Below are 25,212 nucleotides of genomic sequence, written 5' to 3' on the forward strand. Positions count from 1 at the left end.
GTCATCCCACCGGGCGGCCGAGGTACCTGCCCTCTGGTGCTCTCGGTGCACAGGGTGCTCATCGCTGTGGGGTCGGGCTGTGGGTGGGGGTGCTGCCCGCCGCCCTCTGTTCTGTAGTCTGCATGCTTGGCGGCTGGGAGCTGACCAGGGGCCTGATGTGGGCGCAGAGCTGCCCGGCATGGCGGAGGGGCATGGCGGACGCACTGCGCCCTTGGCTGATCACTGTGGGTTGTTTGCCACCAGGTACGGGATATGAGCGCACTGGGGCACTTTTGGGCCCGGGGGGTGGGGGTCCGCGTGGTTGCTCCCCGGCCTGCTGCACCCCTGGATCGATCCGGTCGCGACTCACCTATCTCTCCCAGAGCCAAAACTCATACACAGCACATACACCACACAATAGACAGAGGGCTTGCGGGATGGCCGGGTGCAGGCTATGTGGGTGGGGATGCGACGGGCAGCTGCCATCTCGCCTGTCACGCTCCTGCCCAAGAATGCTTCTCGTCCGTCCCAAAATTTTAATCCCACTCACAGTAGCTTCGAACACACACGCATTGGCACACCAATCCTACTCCGAACAACACTCCATCGAACCAGGGTCTGCGAGACAGGAGGGGTGCGAGTGATTTGGGTTTGACTTGCATGAAGGACTCGCACCCCCAGCCCCGCAATTTTAACTGCAGTTACCAACAGCACACATTGAGCACTGGGGTTTTCCGGGGTGGCCAGTCACTGGCCGGTCGGTGTGGGGGCGTGGTTGGCCGGAGGGCAGTCGAGTGGGCCCCTCCTCCCGGCCTGGCTGGAGTCCTGACGGCTTGCGCCTGGTGGCTTGGGATGTGCTGTGACCTGGCAGGGCTGCGGAGAGCACTGCCGGGTGCCTTCTGGGGCCCCTGGTGGGGCTGCTTGTCATTGTGGGTGTGGGTTGGAGTGTGGGAGGCCACTGTTGGCCTTTTGCGGGGCTTCTTTGGTGGTGGGCCCCCTGGGTGCTGGGGGTGGTGGAGGGCCTGTATACCTGGCGGCCTGCCGGCATCGCCGGGGGGGGGGTGTGACATTGAGGTGCCCCGCGCTGGGCACTTGTTGCTACGTGTATGGTCACTTGGCACTCACGCCGGGAGGGGCGCCTGGTCGCCTGGTCGGCCCCCCCTTGGGCGATGCCCCCCCCCCCCCCACTTGTGCAGGGCGTGGGTGGGAGTGGGGGTCTTGCCGGCCCGCCTGGAGGGTTGGTTGTAAGTGTGCGCCCCAGGGTGGAGGGCCTCCTCGTGCTCCCTGGGACTTGGTCATGCTCCTCGGGCTGGGCACGGAAGTTGCTCCATGGTCCTCTGGCTTCTCTGGGGGCCTGGGGGTCTTCCATGGCCGCAGGGCGGAGTACCTGGGGATCTCCTGCAGCCGGGGGTTGTCCGCGGGACTGTGGAGTTCGGGGGGCTTCGGGGCCCCTTGCGCTGGTTGGAGGCGCCGCAACATAATACCGACCTTCTACACCAGTATCAATGGGGATAAGTCATGTACACACACACACCCACGCACGCACACACGCAAACTTGCACACATGCACCCCTGCTTGGAGTGCACCCCAGCAACCGGGGGTGTTTTCCTCTCCTTTCCTCCTTATTTACTGCCATAACTTTGACAGGAAGAGGCCATGAGACCAGTTGTAGTTCCAGTTTTCCTGGACCTAATTCAGTTTTTCAATACATGTTGTCATCCAATGTTCATGTTTTTGTGTAAATGTTGTTTGTTTCTATGTTTATATGTCTCACCGTGGTGATTCTCCCCCTCTTGGAGTAGTGATCAGTTGTTTATAGATCCAAACATGATGAATAGTTCTCCAAAGAGAGGGGTTGGTGGTGGCTCTCCATAACCAAAACTGTGCTCTTGTCATTCTACAGGGCATCCACAGGACAGAGTTATTGCAGCAGTTTCTTGATGATTTAAGAATTAATAAAGAGTTGCATTGCAGGTTGAGAACTTGAGCTCCTCTTGCAGACTAACTCTGTCCTGGATGCAAATGGCATACAAATACTCTGTGTTGTATACCCAGCATGCTGACAGCACAGGTTAAAAAAAAAGAAAAAAAGATGATGGATACACTGGGGAAGGGACCAACATACCAGGGAGCGAGTTTTCGGGAGTCCACCTTGAGGGGCAAGTCCTTGGTGGAGAGCCATACCATCTGTCTGGGGACGTACGTGGGTGTGGGCGCATGGTGCCAGTTCACCTGCCACTGGGACCTGGGGAATGCCTGGAGTAGGGCAGAGCGGGCCCTCTTCCACATCCTCCGGCACCGACGGATTTGGGCCTGGCCGGAGCGATCTCACCCTCCTGGGCAGGGAACAGCCGTGGTTGGTAGCCCAGAGTGCAGTGGAAGGGCGACAGGCCGGAGGAGGCGTTGACCAGGGTGTTGTCTGCGTATTCTGCCCACGGCAGCTGGCCCTTCAGGAGGAGGGGTTGGTGGTTGTTAGACTGCAGAGCATGGCCTCTACCTCCTGGTTTGCCCGCTCCGTCTGGCCGTTGGTCTAGGGACTTCGGGGGCGCCCGAGAGTAGTTGGCGCTGGAGACCACGGCGTGGCCACCCAGGCAGGAGGCACTGGCTGTAATCTCACCCCCCCCTCTCGCGCCAGCGCTCCCGTAGCCGGTTGTCCAGGTGGATCGCGGTATCTATCAGTTGGTTCAGATCCGTCGGCTCGCTGAAACACGTCCTGCAGGGCTCCATCGTTCCAGCTGCTTTCCGCGGCTAGTGTTTGGAACTCAGCGATGAGGGAGGAGACGCTACGGGGACCCTGGCGGAGGGAGAGGAGTCTTCTGGTGGCCTCCTTGCCGCAAACTGGGTGATCGAAGACTCTCCTCATTTCACAGATAATAGGAGAGACTCTCGGGGCCCCCCTGATCCCAAACCACGGAACCCCAACCGAGAGCTGCCCCTCTCAGGCAGGAAATGAGAAATGCGATGCGGGCGCTGTCGGAGGCGTACGATGATGGCTGCTGCAGGAAAACCACTGCCCACTACATTAGGAAGGCACGGCAGGTGCCGAAATCGCCGTCATAGGGCACTGGAGCCGGAACGTGGGGCTCACGGGGGGCGAGGGGGGCACTGGGAGCCATGGTGGAGGGAGGAGGGAGGGCCGGAGAAGCAGGGGGGGCCATGGGAGCCGGAGAAGCCGACGGAATCTGCAGGCTGCTGACGGCCGCTGAGATGGTCCGGAGGTGGTCCATGATGTCCCGGAGGGCCTGGTCATGTTGACCAAGCAACACTCCTTGGTTCTGGAGTGCGCGGCGGAGCCGCTCTGTGTCGGCTGGGTCCATGTTTTTTGGCCAGACCGTACTGTTACGACCGGAGCTAGGAGGGACCCAAACGCACGACACAGAGACTGGAGGCGGACAAAGGATATTTATTAGACCACACGGTGGAGATGGTGGAGATGGCCGGGGGGACCCGGTCAGGTAGGGATGGAGCAGGACAGGGCAGGAATGATGATGACTGGGAAGGAGGGGTCCAGGATCTGGGTGGAGAGACAAGGAACTGGGCTGGATGGAGAGGAACGCACAGATCAGATCGAGGAGAGGAGACAAGCAGGTTAGGGTAAGATGAAACACTAGGAGACATGAACTTGGAACTAAGTACTTGGAACTAAGAACTTGGAACTAAGAACTTGGAAGGAGCCAGGAGCTGTACAAACTTAGGTAAGTTAGCTGACGATTGGCGATGAGTCACAGGGAAGCCTGGGATTAAATACAGCGGTGATTGCGATTGATTGCAGGTGTGAGTGTGGAACAAGCCTGGGAGAGTGGTGACAGATGGGGAAAGAGTGACCCCTAGTGCCGTTGGGAGGTCGTGGGGCTGACAGTACCCAAATGTGCGACAAGGATACCATAGCCAAACAAATAAGGTTTATTATGGAACACAGTATTCACTCCACTAGCATTTGCAATCGTCAAGCACCCGTACCTGTGAAAAACGGGTCCTCACTTTTCGACCAATTCGCCTAACGACCTGGTTGTAGGAAAATAACTTGGTCGTTAAGTGAGGAGAACCTGTAGTTATTTTGATTGAAAGTGCTCATTGAAAATGTCTAATTGTAAAGAAATCCTTGGGCTCATCCCCAAAATGGATGAATGGATGAAAATGACAAATAATCGTGACCACAATATTGAGCAAAATAATCATGATTATCATTTTATCCATAATCATACAGCCCTATTTACTGTACATTAGATGTACAGTAAATAACATATGAATCTCTGATTTTAAATTAACATATTTGTTTACATAGATGCAAGGGGAAAGGTTTATCTTATCTTTATTCCATCTGTTTATTTAGTATGAAGGCTCCAATTGTTTTCTGATTTGCCCCCATTTGCCCCTTTAAATTTGTACTGCATTACGCTGATAATTGCCTTCCAACTCAACGCTTCCCAGATCCCTTTCAAATTAAAGTATTAAGACCGTATGCAACAGCCGGATGGATAAAAGGACGACAAAGCAAAGTGTATCAGAATGAATAAATCAAGGTTTCTTCCGCTATACAATATCGATGCAAGTATTCATACTTGGTAACAAATTGATACTTGATATTATTGATACTATCGATTTTAGATTTGAAATAGAAAATTTAGATCAAAGTTCTATTGATTTTTGACTATCTGACTTAACTTTTCATCTTAAGCCGTTTATCAGCCCCATTGACACCCCCTGTTCCGAGCTGGAGCCCAGCGGGGCTTAGCTCACCTGCCGGAACCTCACTCCTCCACCTGGGCGAAGAACACTTCACTGCGGATCTATTCCCACGTCAATCACATCCTATCTGATCGATAAGTTCGGAGCAGCTCCAATCAATTTATTTCTAAATATATATATATATATATATATATATATACACACACACACATATATATATATATATATATATATATATATATATATATATATATATATATATATATATACATACATATACACACACACACATATATATATATATATATATATATATATATATATACACACACACACACACACACACCCCAAAATCCAGTGTCTTAGAAAATTTGAACATTACATAAGATCAATAAAAAATGGATATTTTAAACAGAAATGTCAGGCTTCTGAAAAGTATGTTCATTTCTATGCACTCAATACTTGGTTGGGCCTCCTTTTGCATGAATTACTGCATCAATGCGGCGTGGCATGGAGGCGATCAGCCTGTGGCACTGCTCAGGTGTAATGGAAGCCCAGGTTGCTTTGATAGCAGCCTTCAGGTCATCTGCATTGTTGAGTCTGGTGTCTCTCATCTTTCTCTTGGCACAGTAACACCATGGTCATTGAACCAAATCATCACTGACTGTGGAAACTTCACACTGGACTTCAAGCAATGTGGATTATGTGCCTCTCCACTTTTCCTCCAACTCTGGGACCTTGATTTCCAAATGACATGCAAAATTTACTTTCATCTGAAAAGAGGACATTGGACCACTGAGCAACAGTCCAGTTCTTTTTCTCCACAGCCAAGGTAAGACGTGTAGTTTCTTGATGAATTTGATGTGTTGATGAAGAAGGAGTGACCGCTGACGCTGACTTGAGTAAAATAATAGATTTATTACAAAAGAACAGCATCAGACCAGACTTGCCATGGATGGTCTGAGAGAGAACCAAGCGGGAAGGATTCTCTGTCGAATGACACTCAGGCAGGTGTTATGCTAAGAGACAATGTTGACCATCTGATTCCCCTGCATAGGTCACCATTCACGTTTTCACCTTCCTTATCACCAGGACCCCTGACAATGGGCTCTGTCTCTCTCTTGAGACCCCTGGCATCGTCTGTTAATAAATATTATTTTATACAATGGGCACTGTCTTGGGACGCTACTCATTCCCAGACACCTCATATTTCCTCCCTTCGAGACTACACAAAGTCTCGACAAAGATAAGAGTCATTGAAGTTACGACGTTAATTGGCCCAATAGAAATCACCTACTAACGAACAAAATGATTATATTATACCCTTCTGAACATGCTCAGTCGTAGCAATACAATACATTTGTGGAGTGTGAGAGCGAAAAACCCATCTGGCAGCTTCCTTTCTTAGTTCTTTCAACAAACAATCAAGACAGGAAAATTCTCTCGGTTCGTCTGCCCCAGGAAACCACCTATTGCACTCCAAATCAATTAACCGCAAAGAAGAAGGGTATAGAAAACTGTGCAGGATGTTACATGTAAATGCATACATTCATAACCTCCGAAATAAATCAAAAATTTTGTCCAAAGTCAGGCTGGTCGACCCATCAGACCTTCCAATGAACCTGTCCCTGCCTATTATCTATGTCCCTAAAAACCCTGCAAAAAAAACAAAACACCTGAGGTCCCAATATATCCATTTCACCCTGTTACAGAAAACTTCAAAGAAAACAATACTAAATCAAAGTAATATGTCTTGCTAAAAATATCTACTGTAGATTACAGACTTTTCATCAATAATACAAGTTGCATTGTAATAAAAAAACTCCAATATTATAAAAACCTGCATAACACCATTAACTTTTAATAATATTTCACTCGGCACTCCTAATCATGATGTCCTCATTCAGGGTCCGTCGTCCATTTTCATCCTCCATTCTTGAATGTCCATGTTTGAGTGTTTCAAGTCCATTAGGCTGTAAGGATCTCCGGACACAGCCAACCTCATAATGGTCCTGAAAGAAAAATTCACCGGCCAGTATCTTGCATACACATCAAATACATACTTTCGCATACATACTTTTCGTAATACTTTTGCATTACGCTTTTAACATTATTAATCATATATTGGAATAATGTTAAAAGCGTAATGCAAAAGCAAAATAATTATACTGTATTCAAGATTCAAGATTTTTATTTATGTATGTGACAAATAAAAATCTTGAATCTTGAATACAGTATAATTATTTTGCTTTTGCATTATGCTTTTAACATTATTCCAATATATGATTAACATTTTCCTTTTCCCCCCTTTGTCAATGCATTTTCTCAGTTAATAGTTTTGAGTCTATGAAGGAATCAGATATTCAGTATAGATATTTCTCTACTAGTGCTCCCCACTACACACCTCTAATGCCAATTCAGACCTGTATGCTGACAGATTTTAACAAAGCAATTTTTCAGCACACTATTCAATTTTTCACAAACACCTTGGCTTTGCAGATGATGAACAGCTCCTAGACATTGTTTAATTCCCAATTTTTGCTGAATAAATTTTATTGTTTTATCTACAAACTCTTTCCCCTAATCTGAAGACATGCGATCTGGAAGTCCCCACCTGCTTATGACCTCACGACACAAGAATGTGGCTTGGCAACTGACTGAGCATCTTTACGCTTTGTTGGACATGCTTCAGTCCATCGTGAAAATCTATCCACGACGACTAACATGTATCTTTTACCTCCTACTGGTCTTATCATGTCAACAAAATCCACAACCAACTCAAGCATGGGACCTGTCGGAGTTGGAATGTGACCGGTTGGAATCATCACACCCCTCTGAACATTATTTTTAAGACCGATTGTACATCTGCCTATGACATAACCAATTTTCTCAAGCAAGTACGGTGCCCAAAAACCATACTCTTTTGTGATTTTTCTTATTACCTCCCCACTTGCAACATGGACTAACCCATGTGCTTCCTGAATCATCAGACCTAGTAGGTCTGGGGGTGCTACCATCAGTCCTTCATGAATTCTCTACATGCTTTTGCTCAACTCCTTCAGACACCTTTAAAGTCATATGTGGTACACTTTTCTTTATGTCACGCTCTTTATCAAGATAATCATCAGTGTTTATCTTCATAGCTGCTCCTTTACTTCCTCATTCCACCACCAAGAATCCTCTCCTTTTGGCTGCTCCCCATTCTTTCTGTTCTGCTCATCTATAAACCTTCTATTTGGCCTTCTCCTCATTCTTCTTATCCACCAACTGCATTTTGCGATTTTTCTGATGTAGCTCCACTTGATGTGCTATGTGATCCGTATAAACACCTTTGGTCATGCTTCCCAGGCCAACCACTTCTGCCAATTTGCTCCTCACTTGAAGAGGCAGCCCCTTCTGTATTTTGGCTCGGAGAATTGATTTCTCCATTTGATTCGAATCTGGATCATTTCCTGTGATATTTCTCCACACTTGATGAACCCTTGACACATAAGCCCTTGGGTTATCTTGTGGGCCCAATGACTCAACAAAGATGTTGTCCGGGTGTACGTTTGTTGGAAATGCATCTCTCACTGCTCTCCACATTCGACCTCTGCTTGCAGCAAATAATTCTGGGTCATACACTGCAGTTGCCACATATCTGTTAAGGCCTGCCGCCTGCAGGATCTCCTCCATTGCTGGGACTCCAATAAGGCTAGCCAGAAGTCTCTTAATATCTCCCATGGTAGGCTGTGTTCCCACCAAAACCTCTTCCAGCTTTGAGATCCACGGATGTGCTCCATCTTGAGGAGTGGGTAACTTTTCAAGTATGTTAGACATGTCTATATTCTGCCAAGGCTTGTACTCTAAATTTTGTCCTTCCATTATCACTGGACACATTTTGTTGGGTCTCTTTGCTTTTCTTAGCCGTAGTCCATACCTCAAAGTATCTGGCTATTGAGGGTTTTTCTTCTGTAATTTCTTCTCCATTATTTGCAATTTGTGTAATTGTTTTTCCAATATTTGTTGAACTTCTGGACAGGTGGTTTCACTTATGTCCTCGAGGCATCTGTCTATACTCCTCTCAATCTCTCTTAAAACCATACGTCTGTCATCTCCTACCCCTGTGCTGGTTGCTAACGGTTGAAAACAGGAAGGACCTTCTTTCTCTGATTCTTCATCACTTTCAGCCTGTTCACTCTCATCCGTGTCGTCTGTTCCCAGAGCCATTTTCCTCACTGGTCGATCTCCTTTTTTCTCCGCTTTTGCCAGCATCCGTCTGACTGCGGGGTCGTATCCTCCAATAGCTTCGTCCAAGTCACTCACACTCTCTTCTCCTATTTCCAGGCTTCTGACTCATTGTCTGCTTCCCAAACGGTTTCTTCTCTTGGTATTGTTGGAGCTTGGATACATTTTTATGGTTGTTGTAGCCTTGCCCATCTCTATTATTTGCTCATCCTCATCTTTGAAGAGATAGTTGCCCTCCATTGTCATAACTGGGAGCTGAGGATAAACATCAGTGAACTTCACCTCCTTCTCATAAGGCGGGGGCTTCTTTATAGATGCTGTACGTATGTGAGAAGGGTGCGGTAATCTTCTCCATCAATTTTTCTGCTTACTTTTCATTTTTCTTTATTTCTTGTCTACTTTGTTCTCTTTTTTCCTTTTGCAGCTTCGAACCATGTCTGTCCCTCCTTTACGAACAGCTGCAGAATGCCAAGTTCTGTTTGTCTTTTCTCCGTGCATCTCTTTCCTCTTTTTCCTTTCTTTTGATTTACTTTATATGTGGACACAAGCACCTGCATTGTTTTAATCATATCCGGGTTAAGAGTTCCTTCAGCTGGCCATGGTTGTTCAATGTCAGGTCAGAGTTTGCTCCATTTTCCTGATATTTTTGCAATATTTTTAGTAAGAGGATTATTATTTCGCACTACATCAATAGAAGTGATTACTTTGTAATTCTTGTATCCATTTATTTTATTGTAACTCAAATTGATTTGTTTGAAAATTATTTATAAAGCACAGTGTAATCACACTCAACTACAAACAACTGAATTTACCAACCCCAAAGGAGACCAATAGCTTCCCACTTATGAAAGCAACTTCACTTGTTCATGTTCTGATACATCTGATCATACTCATTTATCTTCAATTATGAAAATGTCCATCAATATTCACTCTCAAAACAGCCTCAATCAAGATAATCCATACTCAGATAATGAAACCAATATTCACAGCACTCAATCTTATTTAAATCAAATCAGTTTTTCCGCATGTGATCAATCAAATCAATAATGCTTCATTGATTAGTCAGTCCATTGCCAAGTTTCTTACTAACTAATTGCAAACGCTATATAAGAAAAATAACCACTGTATTCCTATATTTGAGAACAAGCAATCCTGTATGTTATAACTAAATGTATAGGCATAATAGTAAATGCAGGTGAGGTCTGTTGAAAGAGTTTGTGGATAAATCGTACTGGCCTTATTCAAGGAATTCAGAATTCTTATTCTTATGTCATCCGCAAGCTCCCGGTGTCTGTGAAGAACTGCCAGATGTCTTGTCATCCGCCCCTTGGATGATCCATTTCAGACACATTCCATCTTCTCTGTCTTTCCCTCAGCTCTCACTCAGCAAAGTAAAAGAAAGGGAGAAAGAAAAAAGAAAAAGAACAACACAAGAGTTTAGTGTCTTAAGACCACTCTAAATTCTTATACATACTATAATGCAATTCAATGAGACATACATTATCAGCTTTTTTATTTCTCGCACATTAGAAAAAAAGCAATGTTTTACTTTTATTCATAAGACGCATTTAAATCTAAAGAGTATATTAGTCAATCTTATATCCCCTCTAATTCATTATTTTTATTCTATATTCCTATTTAATTTTATTTCTATTTTTATTTATTTCCTTCTATCATACTAAGAAAGGAAAGAGAGAGAGGGGAGCTTCTTTTCAACCCCCTCTTGTCAGGGGGTTGAAAACACCTTCCAGTTTACACTGGTCGTCAGCGAACGAACATCCTGTTTCAGCTCCCCTAGGCCACACAAAGAGCCATAAATCAAAGTTCCTTCTATTTCACCAAGACTATCTGCTCCTCCAACCAACAGAACTCACAACAAACACTGCCACACACATTCCCAGCACAAAGAGAAAAAACTCACACATCAACCAAACAATCCATAAATCCTACTCATAATTCAGAGTAGGAGATTTACTTTTCTTTTCTGAATGTGTACATGCATGTGTAGGCAGACTGTTTCTGGTGATTCTAGTCCTTCTCTCAAGAAGGCTCATTTTGTTTATCAAATATATAAAGTCCCCATAATTTCATCAAGATTTTCACTTTAGCCAAACTTTTAACAAATTATCCTTTTTATCAGATTCTTTCAGCATGCATTCATTCTCTTAGGCTGGTTTAGCCCTGCTTTTCCCCATTTTTTCTCAAACTTTATTTTTCATCCTTTAAGCAAGTAAGTAAGTAAGTAAGTAAGTAAGTCCTTCGATTATTATAAACGTATAAACCTGGTTAAAGTCCTTCTATAATTAAAACGCAAAAAAACCTGAGGTTAGAGTTCTAGATATTTAAAGACATTTACTGACATTCCAATGAAGGAGACTAGACATAGACTGAGGGACAGTTTGTTGCTTTAAAATATATGTATATGCCACAAATCTTTAGGTGTCTAAATTAGTAGACATCGGCTGCGGAAACTGTGCTTTGGCTTGCTTTTAATAATTCTTATGATTAATGTTTTTGATTTTGAATCTTCTAATTCTTATGATTAATGGCTTGATTGTATATGATTAATGGCCTGATTTTAATCTTTTGCTCTCTGATTAATGTTTAAATCTTTTACTTTCTAATGTGGTGTTGTACAGCACTTTGAATTGGATTTATTGTTGGAAAGGTGCTATATAAATACATTTTTACTTACTTACTATCCTTTAAGCCTTCAACGTGTAACTCTTTTAACTTCAATTTTCATCTTTTTCATCTTACTTTAGGCTTTTAACTTTTATCTCTTTTTCACTTTTCATCTTACTTTAGACTTTTAACTTTTATCTCTTTTTCACTTTTCATCTTACACTAGGCTTTTAACTTTTATCATTCACTTTTCATCCTTTTTCATCTTCATTCATATAATTTTATTTTGAGTCAATTCCCCTGGCCAGGGTTATTTCCTCTGTTTTTCCTACCTAGATTTGACTATATAATATTTTCATTCGGCCAACTTTCACGCAGCATTTAATTATTTTTCTGCCATTCTACAATTACTTTTTATTTCTACTTGTTCCACATCTTTTAAGCCTTTATCTTTTACTTTTAACTTCATCTTTTATTTCTCTTGTCTCTATTCTCTATTTCAACTTAATTCTCTCTTTCTTCATTCATTATTCTCTTATTCCCCTTATTTACATATTTTACAACTTAATAAACCCCAATTTAGACGGAAACTCACTTCACACATCAACACATCATCTCCATCTCCGCACAGTTATGCTCTTGTCAGTGCAGTGTATCTGCCTAAAATACTACCACTTCAAAAACCACACAGCTCAATTTTGTGAGGTAACACCCTGCGAGTGGAATTTGCTGGAGCAGGCAGCATCGTCAGGTGAGGCCCAGCAGATCCTAGTTCATGACGCCACTTTGTAGTTTCTTGATGAATTTGATGTGTTGATGAAGAAGGAGTGACGCTGACGGTGACTTGAGTAAAATAATAGATTCATTACAAAAAACAGCATCAGACCAGACTTCTGGGAGAGAACCGAGCCGGAGGATTCTCTGCTGAATAAAATTTGGGCGGGCTCTTTTATGCTTGCCCAAAGACAAGGGTGACCACTTTGTTCCCCTACATAGGTCACAGGACACATTTAACTTAACTTAACTTTTAACTCTCTCGGGACCCCTGGCACCGTCTCTCAGTAATTATCTTATACGATGGGGCTGTTTGGGACGCCACACATTCCAAGACACCTCAGACACTTCTGACATTGTCTCAGTTTCAGGAGTGGCTTCACACGAGGAATGCGACATTTGTAGCCCATGCCTAGGATTCGTCTGTGCGTAGTCGCTCTCGATGCGCTGACTCCAGCCTCAGTCCACTCCTTGTGAAGCTCCCCCAAATTCTTGAATGGATTATGCTTGACACCTTTTCCTGCTACACTTTTTCCTTCCACTCAACTTTCTATGAATATGCTTGGATACAGCACTCTGTGAACAACCAGCTTCTTTAGCAATGACCTTTTGTGCCCAACCCTCCTTGTGGAGACTATCAATGACTGTCTGCAGTCTTCCCCATGATTGTGTAGCCTACTGACCGAGACTGAGAGACCATTTAAAGGCTCAGGAAACCTTTGCAGGTGTTTTGAGTTAATTAGCTGATTAGGGTGTGACACCATGACTTTCCAATATTGTACTTTTTCACAATTTTCCAATTTTCTGAGACACAGAATTTTGGGTTTTCATAATCTATAGCCACAATCATCAAAATTTCAAGAAATAAAGGCTTGAAATATTTCACTCTACGTGTAATGAATCTATACAATATATGGGTTTCACTTTCTGAAATGAGTGACAAAAAATATTGAACTTTTTCATGATATTCTAATTTTATTAATTTTTTTAATGTATCTGTTTATATATATATATATAAATATATATATACATATTTATATATCTACACACATATTTAGAAATATTAACTATATAAATATTATATTATATTAACTATAAATATTAACTAAATATATCAACTATACCAATTGGAGCTCAGAGAGAGGCACATATTCAGAAATTTGTTGCGGTATTTCCCAATTAATTTAAGTAAAATAAAATTAAATATTTCAAAGACCTGTTATTTTGAAATAAAAAGGCCAAAGACTTAACCCTAACCCTAACCTATAAATCCACACACGCTGTTTACATCATCTACCACAAGTCACTTTAATGTATCAAGCATTGCATTGCATACCTGTTTTGTATACATTAGTATACATTGCAGTGTCTTACAACAATGTATCTATCTTACCATTCAGTATGACACTGCATTGTTGTGGCTCACGACTATTTTAGATGTCAGCTATCAAGCTATCACTTTTATTATTCTCTGTATTCTACTTTATCTTTTTTTTAGGTAAAAAATATTGTATTATTTATACTACACCACTACTTTGTAATTTAGATTTTTCACATATTGTTTTTAAATACTATTTTAAAAAGTATTTTAAAAAAGTAGTATTAAAACTAAACTAACTTACTAAAATAAAATAACTAAAATAGTATTTCTTTTTTTTTTATAGTATTTTTTTTTCAGTTCAAGTACTCGGGGTCAACCTATTTTCTTTGTTTCAATACTATTTTTAAATAGTTAATATTTAAATTCTGTTTTAACATACTGTTTTATTTAATAACTACTATGCCCTTATTTTACTTATTATCTAGAGTTGAGTGGGTTCATACTAAGAATCTCATTACTGGAAATGATGCTTGCATTGTAATCAAGTATTTGACAATAAACTTGAAACTTGAAATTACAATTATTTCGACCTAGTTTGAATACTCCCATGACAACCAAAGCTATTGAACTTTGTAATTTAAAAATTGTAAATAAAATAAAAACAGCTTCTATTTTGAAATTGAAAATCTGTGCAAAATGAAGATTTAATCTCAGAATCATAAAGACCTGTTCTTATTCACATGACAAAAAAAAGCTGTTGAGCTCTGAAAGGTGACCTCTGGTCAGGGCTCAAATATCTAGGTCCACTGAAATCTCTCTTTGAAATGTGAACATGCTTTTGTGAAGTTAGATCCATCTTATGGTGACACACTGCAATTGAATGAATGGCTGTGTTACAGTTGAAACTAAACATGCCCTGTCAGGACACATCAGAAGGGCATATATGTACGACCGTATGTGTATGTATGTGACAAATTATCTCTTGAATTTGAACTTGAACTTGAACTTGAACTTGAACTTGAAGGGGGGGCGGGGGGGACTCCCAGCCAACCTGCACCCGCCTGGTAATGAGGCTCCCACTGTATATGTATTTTAAACTCGACAGATATTGAGTATTGATAATGATCAGGACTTTCTTTTTATTAATTGATGTGTGTAAAAGTCATTAAATCCAAGCTCACTTGCATTCTACTGTTTAGGCCTCATTCACAAACAGTGCAGCACACAAATCTGTGCTTAAACCATGGGTAAGCGCTTGGTTGGTGGCACGGTGCAGTGCTCTTGGTTGCGCGGTGGCACAGTGCATTGCACTGCTGCCTTATAGCAAGAAGGTCCTTGGTTTGATTCCTGCCTGGGCACTGTTGGCACCGTGCTCTGGCAGGTTATCTCCCAAATAGGAGCCTTTCTGTGCCCCACCAAAAAAATGCACACACCATCGTCTGACCACCAATGGACACTCATCAACAGGTCCATGGGCACATCCACAAATGCTGCTCACTGCTCCTGACTGAACCCCTGGAGGAAGGACAAGCCGGGATGGGTTAAACACAGAGGCCTCATTTCACCAGCCACCATCCAAAGCATGCTGTGTGACAATTAAAGATTCTTCTTCTTTAAGCAGAATCAGATTCTGGATTCATGTTCTCACTTGAATTTGTTCTTACTTCAGGAACAAATTTCTAGTCATAGAAAATGAGTAGAACTGTAACTAAATGCAACTAACTGTAACTCAATTTGCATTAGAACCTCAATCAGTAAAAATGGGTATATATTCAATATTATACAATATAAAATAATTAAATACAATTTACTAGTAATTTGTATTGTATAAAACCTTTTATTTTTCTTTATTGATTATCATGTTGGTTTTTGTATCTGTGCCCAGGCATAATAATCCCCACAGCTCCCACTAAATTTAAGCACCATCAATTAATGCTATTGTACATGCAGTGGGTTACATTTACATTTACATTTAATCATTTAGCAGACGCTTTTATCCAAAGCGACTTACAAGGGAGAATAACATTCAAGCTACATTGCGACAGAGACATTTGTGTAACAATAAATACTGCTAAGTATTTGGGTTAACTATCACACACAAGCTATAAGGGATTCACATTGCAGGTGTGACAATGGCATACTTAGCTTGGCCGGCCCCCATATAGCCTTGCTGTACGCTATTTGCTAGAGACCTGGGTATTTCTGGTTCCTCATCCAGTTCCCTTGTTCCAATTAGTACAATTATTTTCCCTGTGGAGTCTTTGAATTTATTCCCTCCCGTAGGGTTATATTCGAACCTTACTAACCCTTCTTCTGACCCTTCTTTGGGATGTCTGACTTTGTGTACCCACTTGCCTGTCTCCCATCTGACTCACCTGGGACTGACGGTGACACTCAGCCGTGGATTTGGAGTCTGTTTGTCATGGCCCTCTAAAGCAAACCCCTCCAGTACTCTGAATATTGGGTTTAATAGGATGATGGCTACTGCACTCAGATTGTTGCACAACTGTTTTAATACTACCACCAGGTCCAACCAGTCACAGAACGCTTGCTCCTAGGGAACATCTGGGAAATTCTCTTTTACTTGAGTTAAATGAATACATTTTGTAAAGTTTTAGATTTATCAGCTGTGTGTCTTGCCAATGCTCCACACCCTTCTCATCTTTGGATGTTTGTTCTCGCCAAAAGTGTGTGCGTATACCCCTCGTCTCTGCTGTAGAGTTCTTGTGTAAAGACTTTGTCCTTGCTAAAGGGTTCTTTGTCCATTAACTATCGTTTATCTTTCAACTTGTAAGTTAGACAGCCACTCTGATTTAGGAATAATCTCACATATGCAGACCTTGTATTGATACTTTTCCCAACTATCTTGGGTGGGATGGCACCCACAATCCCCCTTTTTCCCTCAGTAGCCAATGCAGAGTTGCGATCGACAGTATGAAAAATGTCAATCCAAATAATGCCAGAAATCCCTCACACCCATGTTTGTTCTAATTATCTCTGTGTTCCTCCTGACACTCCACCCACTCCAGGTGGTTCATATATAATCTTCTACCTAAATCACAGACACACAACTAATTTTACCGTTAAAATAGCAATATTTACAAGCAACAACTTTTCTTGGCCAAGTGTCGCCCCCCTAAGGCTCCTTAGAGACACACACGAGTGCATATCCACAGGACGATGAGCAGTATCCAGACACTTTGTGCCGGCTTTAGTTCCTCTTGAATTTTATGAACTCCATCGACTCTCTGCCCGTTCAGTCCTCTCCTTCAGTTGGGACGTCACAGCATATGGCTGCGATGACACAGGACGGAAAGCGGTATCCACAGTCGTCATGTTGACTTAAGTTCCTCTTGAACTTTATAAACGGAATCGACTCCCTGCCCATTCAGTCCTGTCCTTCACTTGGGGTGCCGCAGCATATGGCTGTGATGATACAGGATGGACAGCGGTATCCACAGAAGTCGTATCGACTTAAGTCGTTCTTGAACTTTACCTTCTACCCGTCTGGCTTTTTTTTCTAGATGCACTTCCTCAACACTAGAAAGACATAGGCTTAAGTTCTTCTTGAACTTTTATCTTCTACCCATCTGGCTTTCTTTCTTTCTAGATGCACTTCCTCAACACTAGAAAGATGTATGCTTAAGGTCTTCTTGAACATTTATCTTCTCCCCATCTGGCTTTCTTTCTTGATGCATTTCCTCAACACTAGAAAGACGTATGCTTTGGTTCTTATTGAACTTTTATCTTCTACCCATTTGGCTTTCTTTCTTTCTAAATGCACTTCCTCAACACTAGAAAGATGTATGCTTAAGGTCTTCTTGAACATTTATCTTCTACCCATCTGGCTTTCTTTCTTGATGCATTTCCTCAACTCTAGAAAGACGTATGCTTTGGTTCTTATTGAACTTTTATCTTCTACCCATTTGGCTTTCTTTCTTTCTAGATGCACTTCCTCAACACTAGAATGATGTATGCTTAAGGTCTTCTTGAACATTTATCTTCTACCCATCTGGTGTTCTTTCTAGATACACTTCCTCAACACTAGAAATAGTACTCTATTTTTTAATAAACACAATAAACTCGCCAATTGATTTAATCAAATACACAATTAACTCATTTTCTTAGTGCTGTTAGTGTGACTTGCATACTATGGACGTGCTGTTTTTGCACCTTTTCCCTATGGGTCTTGTGTGCATTTGGTGCTAATTAGTGTTATCCAAACCAATCCTCCAGTATACACAAGACAAACCACACACCAACCAATTATAGCAACATTCTACAGAGAATCACTCGTACTTTTCACACCATGTTTTTTTATAACACACATGCACATAGATTATTCACATCAGTCTCTGTTTAAGTTAATTTTTCTGATTAAATGTATTATAACATTAATTTTTGAACTAGGTCAATATCTTAGGTTCGTTGGAGGAGAGACCTTTCCAATTCCTGCAACCTGGGTCCAGTCCTGCACTAAGACACAAACCAAATTTGCAGAAAAAAAGGCTATGCTTACCTTGAATTTGGGCGGCCTGTCTGTGAGGTGCAGGCTGGTCCTCCACAGGTTCCAGGCCTCAGTCCTGGTCGTCATTCTCTCCTGGCTCGCCAATTGTTATGACAAAGAAGGTCCAGACCTGGGCCAGCAAAAAGCCTGGACAGCTTTTCTATATTTTCTGGCCTCAAAAACTTGGAATAAAAAGAACTAGAACCGAGCAGAGGGGGGGAAGTGGCTCAGGAGGTAGAGCGGGTCATCTGTAGAGCGGGTCAGAAGATTGTTTTTGGCCATGTTTCTGCAGGAGATTAAGTTTCTCTATTCTTTTCATGACTGCAGTATATTTTGGGTGTTTTAGCATACATAAAAAAAACAAAAACGTTTTTAATACATATAGCTTGAATATTTGCGGCTTAGTACAACATGTAATCAGTTTCTTGTCATGTAGTAATATGTAACATGTGTAATAATTAACCACAACAAGTCCCTACCAAAAGGTCCAAGGAAGGACAACCGGTGAACCGGTGACAGCGTCATGGCCGTCCAAGGCTCATTGATGCGAGTTGGGAGCTAGCCCGTCCGGTCTGATCCCACAGAAGAGCTACTGGAGCACGAATTGCTGAAAAAGTTAGTGCTGGCAATGAAAGAAAGGTTTCAGAATACACAGTGCTCTGCAGCTTAATACGTATGGGGCTGTCTAGCCGCAGACCGGTCAGAATGCCCATGCTGACCCCTGTCCACTTCTGAAAGCGCCTACAATAGGCACATCAGCGTCAGAGCTGTACCATGCAGCAATGGAAGAAGGTGGCCTGGTTTGATGAATCACGTTTTCTTTTACATTATGTGGATGGCTGGGGTTAGGGTTCGATCGAGTGTCTGTGGGATGTGCTGGAACAACAATCCAGATCCATGGGGCCCCACCTCGCAACTTACACAACATAAAGGATCTGCTGCTAACGTCTTGGTGCCAAATACCACAGGACACCTTCAGAGGTGTTGTGGAGTCCATGCCTCGATAGGTCAGAACTGTTTTGGCGGCACGATGGGGAGCTTCACAATATTTGTGGTTATTAGTGGTGGTTTTGATGTTGTGGGTGATCGGTGTATGTAAAAGCCTGGAACCATAACTCCGTCACCAGATTTATAACTGATATAGTATATATCACTGGGTAGTAGTATACAGTATACCACCCATTGTATATATGTACATATATACAATGTAGACCACACACACACACACACACACACACACACACACACACACACACACACACACACACACACACACAACTGTGGAAAATCCAAGTGCAATTCTTTATAAAAAATAAAAAATAAGAAAAGTACAATTTCTGATGTGCAATGTGTCAAGATATGTGCAATACATTTAGTACTCTGGTTGTTATTTATGGTGGGTTTTTTTTCTATATATTTATATTGTTCATAGTGTTTACCTTGGTATGCACTCTATTTTCTGCTGTCCCCTTTTTGCTGCTGGAACAATGTAAATTTTCCCGGTGTGGGGCTATTAAAGGTTTATCTTACCTCTAATCTTATCTTATCTGACTTATTTGCAAAGTTGAAGATTTAAATTTCAATTCACCTCACCTAATTTTGCCACTGCGCAGTAGCAGACAGCAAAATGTTGTAATAATCCATAAACTAGTTCTGCTGCTGATTTGCGACATAGCGATACTGCTTTATGCCAACATTTTACGACACGGTACTTTTCCACAACTTGCGCACGCATGGGAGCAAGTGTAAACAAATATGGTGGAACGCAGCACTTGGGGTAATTACTAATTGTATGGATTTTTACAAAATTTGCTCGCCTTCTACAAAGCAGCGGCAACATAAGGTGAGGGTGAATTAAAGTCTACATCTTCATTTTTCAAACATAAATTTATACTGTGGGCATGGTATTACAGGGAAATGCTTGCACTTCAGAACTTGTTTGTTTTTTGGGCATCAATTTTCTAAAATGCTTGGCGAGGAAAAAATGGAATGGCAATTGGACATTGTAGCAGACAAAGGGCCGTGGTCAAGCACTGGCTGCGGACGAAGCACGGTTCCCTTTTCCCGCTGCAACCAAGCCACCTTGCTGACTCGAGGCAGGGAGTTTTCTTAATGTTTGTTTGTCTTACAGAGGAGATTGGCACACGGGCTTGTGACCATCCCAGGAGAGGAAGACCATTCCTCCTGTGCCTGAGAGGACTATTATCCGCAATTATTATAGAGAGATCCTCAGATATATATATATAATTGTGGCCTGTGTGCCGGAGATTGAAATGAACAATAAAACACTCGCCATGTCGGCCGACCAGGGCCAGAAAGACTCCGTCTCCCTCCCTAAACCCTTACCTGTGGGAAGAGACCCCCACAGACATGCATTGACCAAAAGAGTTTCAGACTACTCAGAAGAACAAACAACAAAACCTTAAGTTCTGGTTTAATAGAAAAGACTGGATTTATAGCATAGAAAATAATTCCCTTTTATCTTTTCCATGCATGAACAAATCAAGGCATTACAGATATAAAACATTGCAAATGAGATCAAAGATGTGTGAGTGACAACACTCGGCTCTTGTTCGGAGTCAGGAATCCCGCATGCACCTCATGTAGAGGCAATGACTTCTGAACCAGATCGCGAACGAGGATCCACGTGTCACGAGTCATGCATGCACCAACACGAAGTTAATCAAACGTAGAGTCGAAAATTGAATTAATCTTTATACTGAGTCACTTGTAAAAAGTCAAATCTTAAAAAGTAGTCAAACCTTTCTAGCTAAGGTGTACCCATCAAAGACCACCCATTTTATATCAAAACCAAAGAACATCTTGTGCCATAGTTGTGTGCACTAACAAGAATAATATAGAATGTCCAGTCATAGTTTCATTGCCGTAGCCATGTACAGGCTATCTGTAATGTAATTCTGCAGTGTGAGTTATTGACAGCTATTTGACTTTTATTTAGCCCTCCTATCCAATATCACCAGTTACCTCTGCCTTTAGGGGCCATGGTTTAAGTTTTAAGTGCGCTATACAAGTGGTGTATCTCTGAGCTTACAGAAGGAACTTCCTTATATGGGGAAATCAGGGTATTGTGGTTTTATGCTAATGTGTGCACACAATCCATTTACAATGATTCAGATTGATCATGTATGGCGAGAACAATCTGGCTGGTATGCCCATGTCTTTAATCCAGGGTGTTCTTTGCATATCCACCTGTTCTTTCTGTGGTGTATGTACTGAGTTTGAGTTTTGGCACTAGGAGAGATAGGAGGCACACACGGGATTGGCTCATAATTTGGCATGAGTTCACGGTCTCCCTGAAGAGGCCTTTTACTCCAGGTGTTTATTCCCAAAACAGTGTTTAACCCTTATTCCAGGCTGTTAGCTTAGCTTAGCTTAGACTATTTCACCACAGATGCTCCGTTTCCGACAGTCAAACCTGATGTTTATATAGTGTTCAGGGAGGGGCCATGCCGAGTATGACCTTGTTCAGTCATTGATTAAGGCCCACCCAAAAAATCCAGTGCACAAAAATGGTGAGAAACAGTTTAACGGTCTAACTCCACAATTTAGTACTATATCGTTCAGTCTTTTCACATGTTTTCAGCAATTACTTTCTAGCATGTATAATGTGTTTATAAACAAATCACTATATTAAATATATAAATACTATATTTTCAGGGACTTTAAGCTTTCAAACTGAACATGAGTATGGCCTAAATCATATAGTTTATTCAATTGCTATCTGACCAGTAAATAATACCTGAATTCGTGTCAGTCTGTCGCCGTGGGGCCGTGATCCGGGCCCGCGGTCCGTGCCTTGTGCCCGTGGCCCAGGTTCTCTGCCGGCGGCTGCGTCTTGTGCCCGCACCCGGGGGTTGGTTGTATGTGTGTGCCCCTGGGGTGCGGGGTCTCCTCGTGCTACCTGGGACTGACTGGGTCATGCTCCTCGGACTGGGCGTGGGGGTTGCTCCACGGCCCTCTGGCTTCTCTGGGGGCCCGGGGGTCTTCTGTGGCCGCAGGGTATTGTACCTGGGGATTTCCTGCAGTATCCAGGTGTCCACGGGGCTGTGGCATTCGGGGGGCTTCGGGGCCCCTTCCGCTGCTTGGAGGTGCCGCGACATAATTCCAACCTTCTACACCAGTACTAATAGGGATAAGTCATGTACACTCACCGGTGGACACACACACACATGCACACACACATTACACACACACACACACACACACACACACACACACACACACACACACACACACACACACACACACACACACACACACACACACACACACACACACACACACCTGCTTCAAGTGCACCCCAGCACCCTCCTGGTTGCATTCCTCTCCTTTCCTCCTTATTTAGTGCCATAACTTTGACAGGAAGAGGCCATGAGACCAGTTGTAGTTCCAGTTTTCCTGGACCTAATTCAGTTTTTCAATACATGTTGTCATCCAATGTTCATGTTTTTGTGTAAATGTTGGTTGTTTCTGTGTTTATTTGTCTTACCGTGGTGATTCTCCCCCTCTTGGAGTAGTGATTGGTTGTTTATAGACCAAAACATGACAAATAGTTCTCCAAAGAGGGGGGTTGGTGGTGGCTCTCCATAACCAAAAACTGTGCTCTTGTAATTCTACAGGTCATCCACAGGACAGAGTTATTGCAGCAGTTCTTGATGATTTAAGAATTAATAAAGAGTTGCATTGCAGGTTGAGAACTTGAACACTTGCAGACTAACTCTGTCCTGAATGCAATGGCATACAAATACTCTCTGCTGTATGCCCAGCATGCTGATCGCACAGGTTAAAAAAATAAAAAATAAAAAATAAATAAATAAATAAATGAATAAATGAATAAAATAAAAAATATAAATAATAATACCTGGACTCCATCCTGTGAATTGACTGTCTATTATTAACTTATTATAGCTCATTAAAAAATGTGCAGCTTTTATGGTTCTTTGTTAGTAAGATTAATCTCACACCATTTGAGGTAATGTTATTCTGTATTCTAAAAGTGTGTGTGTGTGTGTGTGTGTTTGTGTGTGTGTGTGTGTGTGTGTGTGTGTGTGTGTGTGTGTGTGTGTGTGTGTGTGTGTGTGTGTGTGTGTGTGTGTGTGTGTGTGTGTGTGTGTTGTGTGTGTGTGTGTGTGTGTGTGTGTGTGTGTGTGTGTGTGTGTGTGTGTGTGTTTACCCAGTGGAAATGACAGAGTTGTTCAGGTCAACTCCATCCCAATGGATAATGTGCCTCACTCATTTGCTGTCCAGTCACTACGCAAGTGTGGCAAGGTGGCCAAAATAGTAAGTATGGGACAATGCGACATGGTGTCATTCATCAATATTACATCACATAACACCACATAAGTCAATAAAGTACTACCTTATCATATATAGATTCTTATGAGAGAACAGATACATTTCATATTTTGGAGAAAGTTTTAGTTAGTCTTCATATCAACAAATGAAAAAATCAAATCCGTCTTCAATTTCTTATCATTTGGATAAATTATATATTAGTCTAAATAATGAATAAATAACTTGTTTACAAAGCAGTTCGTCATGATTTTGATTTCTTTGATGATGAAATTTAATATTTTTGGACAAGTTTTCAAAAAATGAACAATTTCTTGAATGAGCCTTATTTGTGTGTTATTTTTATTAAAATTATTTGTCAGTATTGTTTCTGTGACAAGCCTTGATTATCACTATTATGAGTTCGAGTTGATTTCAACTACCACTGTCGTGCCTTTTGCCCATAATCTGTTCCTTTGGGATCCAAATATGACTGATTTCTGAGGGGGTGTACAAACACACTCACCTCTAGAGAGGGTTTGGCACATTTCAGAGAGGAGTTACCACTGTTTTCAAATAAAGTGGAATTGTATGTGTATCTGCATATTTGGGTAGTAGTCTAGAGTTATTCTCCCAAGATTTGAAATGCAACTGATTTCTAATGCATTTTATTCCCCCAGTTTACTGAAGTAGAGGGCACTACTTCAGCATGAGCTATTTGGTTCTGTAGTCTATAATCTCTAATAAAAAAAAGAGGACAGGTAGAGAGTTCAACAAATAGAATTGCTTCTATCTGTTGCCCGAGTTAAATTCCAGTCTTGAATTATTCATAGCTTCCAATGGCAAACATCATGTACACAAATCATCCCATAATCCGCTTATGGGATGGAGAAAAAAGGCTAGTTATTTTGGGATAGTATATTACTAGGGATAAATCCTTGAATGAAACATTTAATTTAATTCATAACAGAAAAGCATTGCATTTAATACCACCAATTGGGACCTTGTAACTAGTTTTATGAACATTAGTGAAGCCCTTTAAGGCTCTGTTCCCACCACACCTCACAAAGTAACGCTGAAAACTTGAATGCAGGCATGTACTGTTAAGGCTCTCACAGAGCACGGCTCGGTTTGAAAAACAAATGGTTGAGGGCTCAAATGACCAATGAGGCAACCAGTACTTTGCTCTGCCCCTCATATTTCACTTATCTCTCATTGCTCCTTCACTTCAGTGTGAGATTGCTACTACAGTACTGAAGATCAATGTGTTGCTGAACACATGTGACACTTGCATTTATTCCTCATTATTCATTCAACTACTCTGAATGTGAATAAACAGGAAATTTAAATGTGCTGCAAATGTCACTATGTAGCTATCAATAGCTAGCCCCATGAATGATGTATGACTGCCTCTTTTCTTCTAATTCTCTCCTGTCATATACGTATATCACTACATGCCACTTTTCCTTACATTACAATCTACATCCACAGAGGGAAATGACCGCATTTTCCTATTCTGGGCTTCCACTGAACTTTGAAATAAATTTAGGATCATTCAATTCAAAACCACACCTTCCCAAGTTTGAGGCATGATATGATGCTGTCTTGTTGCCACATCTGATTGACACATTCTGACAAACGTTGATACAATTGTAGATACAATCCTGTTTAAAACCGTTTCGGGAGTCATTGCCATTGTGTTTGTACACAAAATCTTGCACTTGTCTGTTATAACTTGCCACTGGGCAAAATACTGAATTAGCCATAGTATAGGAAAAATAATTAATGGTGGTTGTG

At 42.0% G+C, this 25,212-nt stretch overlaps 1 protein-coding gene across 1 annotated transcript in view; it reads left to right on the top strand.

Annotated features, from left to right (window-relative positions):
* Nucleotides 1-25,212, top strand: part of LOC307233126 (tight junction protein 2-like) — a gene marked incomplete at both ends in the record, with an annotated part of 146,091 nt that overhangs the window by 35,397 nt on the left and 85,482 nt on the right. The window contains one exon of the mRNA XM_080004338.1: nucleotides 23,322-23,424. Within this exon, the coding sequence (XP_079860464.1) occupies nucleotides 23,322-23,424 (103 nt within the window). The remainder of the gene's footprint in view (nucleotides 1-23,321; nucleotides 23,425-25,212) is intronic.

This window comes from Zeus faber (genome assembly GCF_960531495.2).
Source record: "Zeus faber genome assembly, chromosome: 7".
NCBI lineage: Eukaryota > Metazoa > Chordata > Actinopteri > Zeiformes > Zeidae > Zeus > Zeus faber.